This window comes from Boleophthalmus pectinirostris, unplaced genomic scaffold, assembly GCF_026225935.1.
Source record: "Boleophthalmus pectinirostris isolate CB_2022bp ecotype Guang Dong unplaced genomic scaffold, ASM2622593v1 HiC_scaffold_3, whole genome shotgun sequence".
Taxonomy (NCBI): Eukaryota; Metazoa; Chordata; class Actinopteri; order Gobiiformes; family Gobiidae; genus Boleophthalmus; species Boleophthalmus pectinirostris.
The window spans coordinates 34218153-34228812 of record NW_026571299.1 but is presented as its reverse complement, the minus strand read 5'-3'; the positions used below and the strand labels follow the sequence as shown (position 1 = coordinate 34228812).

Genomic DNA, 10660 nt, shown 5'->3' with positions numbered 1-10660 from the left:
CAGGTGCTCGCTGGCGAGCACCCACCCCAGGCCTGGCTCCAGGGTGAGGCCCCGGTGACGCCAATCCGGGCGACGTAACTGGCCTTGCTCGTACACTCATCATAGGGGCTTCTGAACCGTTCTTCGTCTGACCCGTCCCCCTGGACCTGTTTGCCTTGGGTGACCCTACCAGGGGCATGAAGCCCCCGACAACATAGCTCCCGGGATCATTCGGGCACTCAAACCCCTCCACCACGATAAGGTGACGGTTCAATTTAATACCTATACAATTTTATCCATCCATCCATTTTCGTCCGCTTATCCGGGGCCGGGTCGCGGGGGCAGCAGTCTAAGCAGGGACTCCCAGACTTCCTCCACCCCAGACACGTCCTCCAGCTCCTCCGGGGGGACCCCGAGGCGTTCCCAGGCCAGCCGAGAGACATAGTCCCTCCAGCGTGTCTTGGGTCTTCCCCGGGGCCTCCTCCCGGTGGGACATGCCCGGAACACCTCCCGAGGGAGGCGCCCAGGAGGCATCCGAAACAGATGCCCGAGCCACCTCAACTGGCTCCTCTCGATGTGCAGGAGCAGCGGCTCTACTCCGAGCTCCTCCCGTGTGACTGAGCTCCTCACCCTATCTCTAAGGGAGCGTCCAGCCACCCTGCGGAGGAAACTCATTTCAAACGCTTGTATCCGCGATCTCGTCCTTTCGGTCACTACCCAGAGCTCATGACCATAGGTGAGAGTAGGAACGAAGACTGACCGGTAAATCGAGCTCATTCGGCTCAGCTCCCTCTGCCAGGGACTCCAAGAAGGCCGGGTACTCAGCACTGCTGTTCGGCCCGTAGGCCGACACCACAGTGAGAGACCTGTCCCCGACCCGAAGGCGCAGGGACGCGACCCTCTCGTTCACCGGGGTGAACTCCAACACACAGCGACTGAGCTGTGGGGCAATGAGCAGGCCCAGACCAGCTCGCCGCCGCTCCCCGCGGCCAACGCCAGAGAAATGGAGAGTCCAGAGTCAAGGAGTTGGGTTCCAGAGCCCAAACTGTGTGTGGAGGTGAGGCCGACTATATCTAATCGGTAACGCTCAACCTCCCGCACAAGCTCAGGCTCCTTCCCCCCCAGCGAGGTGACATTCCATGTCCCCAGAGCTAGTCTCCATGTCCGGAGATCCGGTCGCCGAGGCCCCCGCCGTCGACTGCCGCCCAGATCTCTCTGCACCGGCCCCATATGGCTCCTCCCGCAGGTGGTGGGCCCACGGAAGGGCGGCCCCACGTCGCTCCTTCGGGTTAAGCCCGGCCGGGCCCCGTGGGGGAAGGCCCACCAGGCGCTCGCTGACGAGCACCCACCCCAGGCCTGGCTCCAGGGTGAGGCCCCGGTACGCCAATCCGGGCGACGTAACTGGCCTCTGTGTGTTGCTCATCATGTGGGGCTTCTGAACCGTTCTTCGTCTGACCCGTCCCCCCGGACCTGTTTGCCTTGGGAGACCCTAATAGGGGCATGAAGCCCCCGACAACATAGCTCCTGGGATCATTCGGGCACTCAAACCCCTCCACCACGATAAGGTGACGGTTCAAGTAGAACTAAAACCAGAACTAAAACCAGGTCTAAACCAGGACTAAACCAGAACTAAAACCATATATATATATATATATATATATATATATATATATATATATATATATATATATATATATATATATATATATATTCAAGCCATGTTCATATGTTCATCCCCTGGTAACAACTGTCTGAATCCTAATCGTTGCTTATAATAATGGATGCGACGAGTCTGTCTTCCTCTTTTTTCCCCCTTTTCCTTCATCTCTTCATTGGTATTACATTTTTTGGTCACTGGAGGGCAGCAGTGCACTGGGTGTAGTAATATGCTGTTCTTGCGTTTGTTAAAAAAATACCCAAACGAATATTGTATCTTTGTAAAACTGTTTTTTGAATTTGACTGTACCATGTCCGTCACTTTGGTCAGACTATTTTTTAGGTGTAAGTGACATGAGTTTCATGGTGCGCAGTGCGCTTTGCTCCTCGGCTGAATGCTGCAAAGTCAACAGCATCGGCAGTCACTGTGCAGTGGTTTCTGCACGAAGCCCTGACATGCACTGTACAACGTCTGTGTGCACGGTGTGCGCGAGCAAATTGGATGCGCAGCACGACAGCAGCAGAGCAGCATCGTTTACTGCGGGATATAGAGGATCCCTACGCCAGCGTAGATCCCTACGTGCTTTGATGAGATATACCATCGATTTATGATCGAATGGACTTCTATAACTGGGAAGTTGTAGTTGCGTTGCAACACTGTCTAATAAAATGACTGGCACCCAGAGCAGCCAGGATGGTGATGGACCGGGTACATCGGGGAGCGCGACCTTGCCACTCAACCCGCAGACCGAGCGCCTGTGCAACAAAACTAGCATTTGCTCTCGGTCCTATTTTGTGGTTGTAATGGTGTTTTTTCACGTATACATAATTAATGTAATAGCACTGTTATTCTACGTGCACTACAGCAGCGGACAAGAAGAAGATAACCAAAGTCGTGACACTCATGACACTGACCACTCGCGCATTAACTCAAGAGAGACGCCATCAAAAGTTGAATACCAACGTGATTTTTCACTTCCAAGAATCGAGGGTATAAGGGTGAGTAATGATTTAAAAATCGATATCGTTGCGTTGATTTAATACACAGTTTTGAAGCTATACTAGAACTATTTTTCTTCAGCTTTCACTGATAATTCTGACACGTTTTTAGGTTGGACATGTCCAGAAGGTGTCATTGACACGTGGACAAGATCATCTCATGCGGACACTTAGTATGAAGCCTCTTCTATTTGGTGAGATGCACAGAACATTAAATATAGCCTATATATGTACAACATGTGAATCAGCATTATCTTTAAGGCCAGGCCGCGAATCCACACTTAGAGTGGCCTTGCCTTTTCACAGAGCTAACCTGTAACTGCCTGGTGGGGGGCAGACCTCTCCTTCTTAATTTGTCTTGAACATTCCACAGGATGGTTTAATGGAGAGTGTTTAGTATTAACTTTCTATCTCTATACCCTTTAATCATCCAGGAGTTTTCAAAAAGTTTGTCATTTGATCTAGGTTTGTGTAAAATGCGTTTTAAGATGAATACTTTTTAAAACTGATTTTATATTTTAAATATTTTTTTACATGCCTAAAATGTGTTCTTATCTAAACTCTACAGAAATCTCAGACTTTTTATCTGAGGATGAATGCCAAGTTGTAATGCAGCTGGCTCAACTGAAAGGTTTAATGGAAAGCCAGCTTATGGTTCAAGGAGACCATGAAGAACTGGTAAAGGAACTAAACCTTAGCCCAGAGGAGATCTTCAACCTTCTGGACATAAATCAGGATGGACAGTTGCAGCATACTGAGGTGTTTACATGTTAGACTGTAGTCAGCAGGAGTTTTTTTTCAAACTCATTTAATTTATTTCTTTTTGTGTGTGTGTGTGTCACAGATATTGACACACTCCCGAGTGAGGGATGGTATTTGGTTAACACCAGATACTTTGAGGGAAATATATGCAGGTCTAGAAGTTGACAAGAATGGTGATGGTATGATCTCATTAATCTCTTAATAACTTGTTTTTTTTTAAATGGGTGACAAATGCGTTATTTATTAAAATGAATAAGTGTAATATTTTGTGTGTGTTGTGTTAGGTTTGCTGAGTATAGAGGAATTTAGACTACTGAGTAGTGATGCCTTCCAGCGCTTCCTGCAGCAACAAGGGGTCAAGAAAAGTCAGCTTGTGAGAAATAGCCGGCATACATGGCTTTACCAGGGCGAAGGAGCACACAAGGTCCTTCAAGATATCAAAGAGAGGTCAGAAACATTCAGGTAATCTACAGTACCAAGTTTCTCCATAATACAAATGACCATATTTGTTTTTATACAGAGTAATCAAACTAACACGGCTCCCACCTGCCTTAGTGGACCTGAGTGAGCCTTTACAAGTGGTTCGTTATGAAGAGGGCGGACATTATCACGCCCATCATGACAGTGGACCAGTCTACCCTGAAACAGCCTGTACGCACACCAGACTAGCAGCAAACACCTCCACTCCTTTTGAAACATCATGCCGGTAAGACCACAGTAGTCAGAAAAAATCTGAAGTGCTAGTTAACAGTGTTTGCAGTTGAAATACTGTTTTCATCAGATGTACATTCATGTTTTCATGTGTGTATGTGTGCTTGCCTCATACATGTGTGTGTCAATCTTTAAATCTGTGTTGCACACTTAGGTACATCACAGTTCTCTTCTACTTGAACTCTGTTGAAGGGGGTGGGGAGACCGCATTCCCTGTGGCAGACAACAGGACCTATGATGAAGTGGTGCGTAATTGTGGGGCAAGAGATGACTGATTGTTCCTAGTTCCCAGCTAAAGCAGTGTGTACATACTGTGCATGTCATGATCACTTATCTGTCATAACTCACCTGTTTGTCAGTACATGCAAGTTCATAAATCAATAACTACATTGCATACTTGTTTTGTGTTTCAGTCATTAATACAGAATGATATAGATCTTCTGGACACCAGGAAGAACTGTGATAAGAGTAACCTAAGAGTGAAGCCAACAAAAGGGACAGCTGTTTTCTGGTACAACTATCTCTCAGATGGAAAAGGTAGGGTTGGATATAGGTCTCATTACAATAACTCAAAATTATTTACACATCATTGAATCATGCCATGTGTGCCTGCAGGCTGGGTAGGGGAGCAGGATGAATATGCTCTCCATGGCGGCTGTGTGGTCACCCATGGCACTAAGTGGGTTGCCAATAAATGGATCAACATTGATCCAGATTACCAGCGCCAGGCTCGGTATCAGCAGCTGGTCTCACAGCACCAGAAGCACAGTGATGACGACAGTTCAGTTGTATCTTCTGACACTCCTATTTCTGATATCCACCAAGACTTGTAGCCTACATAAAAGACTGCAACTTTCCTGTGCACAATGACATTGCTAACTGTCAGTTATTAGTAACTGGTAGTATATAGAGACAATTCAGGGAAAGGAATCACAGTAGGTTTATGCAAGTACTTTGTATTATTTATTAATGTATGTCAGGAGAGGAATTATATTTTATTAGTTTGGAATGATGCACTAAATACTTTTGAACTTGAGACACAGAGAAACCTGCATGCACCTTTGCACTGAGAAATGATTGCAACATTTTCTAAAATAGACTATGCATGTTGCCTTGTCTTACAATTGTCTTTCATCTTTACATTTGAGGGAAACTTTTTTTTTTTCTGGAAGCTGGTCATCATATATAATAAAGCAGAAAAGTCTTTTCATTAAAGTATAGTTTTTATACAATCATGATGTTCATTTTTGAAAGAAAAAAAAATACCAATAAAAGATAAATTATTAAGTTGTATATACTGGTTTGTTACTTTCTTACAATAGGTAAAATAATATATATATTGGTCATAACAGTGTAGCGTTTTTTAGAAAAAAAAAAAAAAGCTATTATTTTTCGCATTTCCTTGTCAAACAGCTTAAAGCTTTGTGCTGATGCAGATGTCCTGAAATAAAACAAAACATTCAGTTTGTATAGCCAGGAAGGAGAATATTTCTGTCATTAAAATCGTTATCTTCAGTTACACACCAAAGATGGCTCGTATCTAGTGAAAGTTCTTGCTCCGCGATGATTCAGACAGAAAAGTACAGCATCATGAACAGTGGCAAACAGGTGCTTCTTTGTTATGGATTCAGAGAAAAAGCACCCTCTTTCCAACTGTTCCACCACAGAAGCTAGATGCAAAATATTTTTACACCAAGAATTGGGTATATTGCTGGAATAACACAACACAAAATAGTTGATACTTACTCTGACACCCAGCCAAGTAGATATCCACATCAATCTCGCTAAAATCTTGAAAAATCTTTTTGGAAAGTTAAATGAGTGTACATACATACAGCATACAAAATTTGCTGTCATCTCTCTAAAATGAAACACTTACATTTTGAATTGTTTTCATAGCCACTGTATCAATGAAGTTAGCTGTGGACAGGTCTAAAATAATGGAGTGGATATCCCATGTCCACTTTCCCAGAGACCCCAGTGACACCCTCTCCAGGTCCTGACTCAGTGTGTCCTCACTGCTGGATCCCAGGGTTGTGGTGTCCCCATCTGGCAGCTCAGATAGCCAGCTTAAGCTTATGTTTTCTGGATCCGCTTCTCCCTTTAGGTACTCCCATCTGCACTGACCGTCTGGAGTCCTTGGAGTGGTTGGCATTACAAACACAGTGCCATTTTCTCTTTTTGTAATCTTCTGTTCTTCATTGTCTCCTACACTAATGTTTTCCAAGCCCATGTCCATCCATTGTCCAGCCTCTTCCTCCACAGAAAACACAGGGGCACCAGCCAGCTGCTCAGATGCCCTCTGGGCTTGTCTCTTCTGAGTAATCAGTGAAGGAGATGATTCAGAGATTAAATGCTCTGTTTGGCTTTATACAGTGCAGTAGCTGACTATTACTATGCATGCAAAAAGTACAATTATAAACATTATATAGAACAAAAAAAAAACCATGGAGGTTAAGTTCAAGGCACATTTAAGAAAATGAAATGGTAAATTATACATGTCTCTACCTCTTTTTTGGCTTGCCGTTTCGCTCGTCTTTCTGCCCTCCTTTCTCTGCGCCTTTGTTTAGCCTCCTGTCTCCTCTTATAGATGATCATTTTACTGATGTCAAGTCCACTCTAGTATAATACACACGTCTTTCTAAAAACTTTACTTTAACAAAAAATCTGAAATTTCTGAACAAACCTTGTCTTTCAGAGCTTCAAGGTATAAATCAGCATTAGCAAAATAGACAGTAGCAGATGAGTGGAATATTGTAATACCAGGGATCTCTCTTGCCTAAAAATAAATGTTATACTTTTTAAAGAAACAGTGCAGAAATTGTGTTATATTAATGGATGCACAGCATCTTACCTGTTTATGGGTTTCTATATCCACATACACATCAGTACCCCGAATGTTTCCCAAAACAGAATATGTTGGCCTTAGTAAAGGAAAAATGAAAAGCACATTTTAAAACAATATTGCAATACTACTGTTGCTGATAATACTAGGCTGTAATATATGCTTACATTTGAGTTCTGACAATGATGCTAAGAAGAGCAAATGCAATAGATGCTGCAAGGCCCATGTCCAGGTTAAGGAGCAGAGTTGATATCAAAGTGACCAACCATATCAACTAGACAAAAGGAGTAATGTGTGAGTTCACATTCTGCAGTTTTGTACATGTGTTAATGTATTTTCTATTCACCAGGTCAATTTTGCTTCTTTTCCACAGAATCACAATGTCAAACAACTGTTTGAACATACTCTTGAGATTAACGAGCACAATAGATGCAAGGACTGCCTACAACAGGCACATTTTTCATGATTGTATGAACAAACAAAGACATAATCAAAGAAATGTCATTCAGTCGATTACCTTTGGGAGTTCCTGGAACAAAGGACCAAGCTTCATTATAGTAACCAATACAATCACAGCTGAAGCCAAACTAGCAATCTTCAAAATCACACACACACACACACACACACACAAAAAAAAAAACAGATTGATTGATATGTTGCAAGGTGACACTGTGATTGGCATTTATACCTGTGTTTTTCCACCAGTGCTTTCCTGTATAAGACTTCTGGACATAGACGGACAAACAGCAAAGCACTCAAAAAAACCTCCAACCATATTACACAGTCCTAGTGCCAGCAGCTCCTATAACAAGGAAAACATTTATAAAGCTAGTAAATAAAAAATAAAAATAAAAAATAACATCACAAGTTAAATATGCTCATTTAAGTTTACCTGATTGCTATCCACCTTGTATCCATGTTTCAGTGCAAATGTTTTTCCAAGTGAAATTGAAATGGCATAACCAACAATGGCTAATGCAAATGCATCACCAATGACCTGTCTAAACAGGTTCACATCTGGTACACATGGAGGACTAAGACTAAAACAAAAATATATGACACAGTTAATCACACATTCAGCACAACAAAAGTGTATATTTTTTGGTAACTTTTGTATTTGTAAAAAAAGATGTTCTCACCCACTCGGTATTTCTCCAACAACTGAAATTGTGTAGTTGCTGCTCAGATGTGAATAGGAAGATATCACTGTTGCACTCACAATCTAAAAAAGAACACTGACCTTGTTAGTAGTTAATCAGTAAGTAATGACTTAGTTGTTTAAATGAGTAATATGGATGTAATTATTAATCACAAAATGTTGCTGTGAGAAGCACTGCACTAATGCTGAGTCAGCGGTCTGTTTCCACTGTGTTCATGCATTTTTGGTCCCAATGTCAGCATGTTGTACAGAAGAAGTACTGCAGTAACATTAAAAAAAAGTTAAATAAAAATGTGTCTCTGTGTGAACTGACCATAATAAGCTCCACTGGAATCGGCACTGGCAGCTTCGGGCGAAGGAAGGCATTGAGCTCCTTCGCTACAACAAGACACACTATAGACACAGCACTGACCACTAGGGTTGGCAAATGAGTCTCAGGGAGCAGGGCGCATATATGACCAAATGTCTGAAAAAAAAAGAAGTATTTTACCATAATTAATTTACATTATAGAAAAACAAACAGGGCTAAATTATATTCTATATTACTCACATATACAAGTGACAGTGGCCCACTGAATCGTGTTGGTGATATTCCAAAGATGTATTTTATTTGCCCAATCACAGCATGAACTGCAGCAGCAGTTGTATAGGCCCGCACCAGTGGTTCAGCCAGATAAGTTCCAACAAAGCCAAACTTTACCATCCCAAGCATCATCTACAAATACGCAGGTAGTATCCATTACATATGCCTGAGGAATCAACATTCTTATACAGACCTGAATGAGTCCGCCAAGGACTGTGGTAGCAGCTGCCACTTGAACACGATACAAGTCTCGGGCTGTGATATTGACTTCTGTTGTGATATTTGTCCCATTATTTATCAAAAATGCAGTGTCTGGAGCAAGTGTTTCTGTTACACTTCCAACCATTATACTCAGCACAGTGAATGTTCCTGTTAAAAATGTGATATGTGTAGCAATTTAATCATAATTTGATCGTATTTTGAACATGTCTATAATGAGTAACAGTTATACAGTTTCGTGGTAGTCTGATGGTTATAGGCTATACTTATATAAACATAACATCAACCCCCAACAATGTGGTTATTGTCAGTTACCTATGGAAATATGGCGTGATGTTCCAAAAAATAAGTAGATCAGTGGTGGATAGAGTGAACTGTAGAGACCAAAAACAGGAGGCAAGGAGGCTAACAAGGCATAAGCCATACCTACAGGATGTCATAGAAAGTTAATTTATTTCAATAGCCAAAATTATATTTCTGTTGTACAGATAACATTCAAACTGTTAAAAGACACTAAAATTATATTACTCAAAAAAAAAAAAAAAAAAAAAAAGGAAAAAAAAAAAGGCATACCTTGCGGCAAGTGCATGATACCAACACTGATGCCAGAGATTAGATCTGGCATACCATAGTCCCACAGTGAGTACTTGGGTAGCCAATATAACACAGGGAACTTGCTCAGGGCCCATCTCTTTAATCTTGGGAGTGAACATCTGAAAATATCACATTAAAATATTTAAAATAAAAACAGGAGACAAAATTTTAAAAAATTAGGTCATCTTACCGTAAAGAATCTTTCAGTTTATTGCTAAATGGAGGATGAGTTTCATAGTAGCTTTTTCTGTATGCAACCTCCTCTAGTCTTTCCTCATTCAACACCTGTCTTTCAACTCTGTATTTACCAAACTTATGTGAATCCATGATGTGAAATCCCATTATGGGCTAGTAGTTTTTGCATGGCGACATATATACCGCCATATCTTTAATGATTAACTTTGTTAGGAAGTGTTAGAAAAAGAGACTGACGGGAGAAATTCCTTTAGAGGGAAAAGGATCATTTCCCCTGCTTTTGCTGTTCCATTGCCCACCAAAACTAATGAACCATGAAACATTCTTTGACTTTGCTCAGTAATGGAAAGTAGTACTCGCTCAATGATTAGAGCAGTGGTCCCCCAAACAGAAAGTCGGAAGATCAGTTCCCGCTTGGACCAAGGAGGTCAGAGGAGTCAGTGGCGCAAATTGGCAGCCTGTCTTCCATCACTGTACTCAAAGGCTGCTGTGGCTATAGCTTACCATCAGGGAGTGAATAAACAATGCAGTGTATCTTGAAAGGTGCTATATTTTCAAATGAAGAGGTTTTACTATATCTAAAATACTACATATCTAGAATACTTGATCTTGAAATAACAGCATGGCCAATATTAATTCAGAGTAGTGATGTGACTTTCAGCTCTTTTATGCGATCTGAATCTTTTGAATCTGTTCATGTCAAAGAGCTGTTCAACAGATTGGCTATTTTTACAGTTAATTACATACAAAAGCTGATGTGAGAACTCATTTTAATAACAAACTAATCACAAGAGAGAAATGATCAAGGCTAAGACTTGTTTAAAATAAATCAAACTGAGCGTGACAATGCGTTTACCTTTTGAAACTACGCATAATCAAAATGTGCACAAAGTTTTCAATTCGGTTGCCTACTCTGCTTCTGTGCTAATTAATCAGTGTGTGCAAGTGTGATGGTGGT

At 41.8% G+C, this 10660-nt stretch overlaps 2 protein-coding genes across 2 annotated transcripts; one reads left to right on the top strand and one right to left on the bottom strand.

Moving 5' to 3' along the window:
• Nucleotides 1-2304: 2304 nt before the first annotated feature.
• On the top strand, nt 2305-4940 carry p4htmb (prolyl 4-hydroxylase, transmembrane b). The gene is made up of 9 exons (XM_020934256.1): nt 2305-2634; nt 2747-2828; nt 3203-3393; nt 3479-3575; nt 3681-3843; nt 3917-4102; nt 4262-4352; nt 4521-4644; nt 4723-4940. The coding sequence occupies exons 1-9, from the start codon at nt 2305-2307 to the stop codon at nt 4938-4940; spliced, it is 1482 nt and encodes a 493-aa protein (XP_020789915.1).
• A 571-nt stretch (nt 4941-5511) lies between these two features.
• Nucleotides 5512-9849, bottom strand: slc26a6l (solute carrier family 26 member 6, like). Its single transcript, XM_020934255.2, has 19 exons — nt 9698-9849; nt 9487-9626; nt 9229-9339; nt 8888-9063; nt 8662-8826; nt 8425-8577; nt 8092-8174; nt 7845-7992; nt 7641-7754; nt 7470-7547; nt 7299-7394; nt 7120-7226; nt 6962-7031; nt 6794-6886; nt 6616-6726; nt 5987-6424; nt 5854-5908; nt 5632-5777; nt 5512-5548 (listed from the first exon to the last, which is right to left on the bottom strand). Exons 1-19 carry the CDS (start codon nt 9847-9849, stop codon nt 5522-5524), a joined length of 2463 nt encoding a protein of 820 aa, XP_020789914.2. The 3' UTR covers nt 5512-5521.
• Nucleotides 9850-10660: the final 811 nt, after the last annotated feature.

What these genes read in the sequence shown, in the direction of transcription:
- p4htmb (XM_020934256.1), top strand. Translation starts at nt 2,305, where the DNA reads ATGACTGGCACCCAGAGCAGCCAGGATGGTGATGGACCGGGTACATCG. An exon ending in TATGAAGCCTCTTCTATTTG is followed by an intron (nt 2,829 to 3,202) that starts GTGAGATGCACA and finishes TAAACTCTACAG; the next exon opens with AAATCTCAGACTTTTTATCT. An exon ending in CTATCTCTCAGATGGAAAAG is followed by an intron (nt 4,645 to 4,722) that starts GTAGGGTTGGAT and finishes GTGTGCCTGCAG; the next exon opens with GCTGGGTAGGGGAGCAGGAT.
- slc26a6l (XM_020934255.2), bottom strand. Translation starts at nt 9,849, where the DNA reads ATGGGATTTCACATCATGGATTCACATAAGTTTGGTAAATACAGAGTT. An exon ending in AAACTGAAAGATTCTTTACG is followed by an intron (nt 9,627 to 9,697) that starts GTAAGATGACCT and finishes TGATATTTTCAG; the next exon opens with ATGTTCACTCCCAAGATTAA. An exon ending in CTATGAAAACAATTCAAAAT is followed by an intron (nt 5,909 to 5,986) that starts GTAAGTGTTTCA and finishes CTTTCCAAAAAG; the next exon opens with ATTTTTCAAGATTTTAGCGA.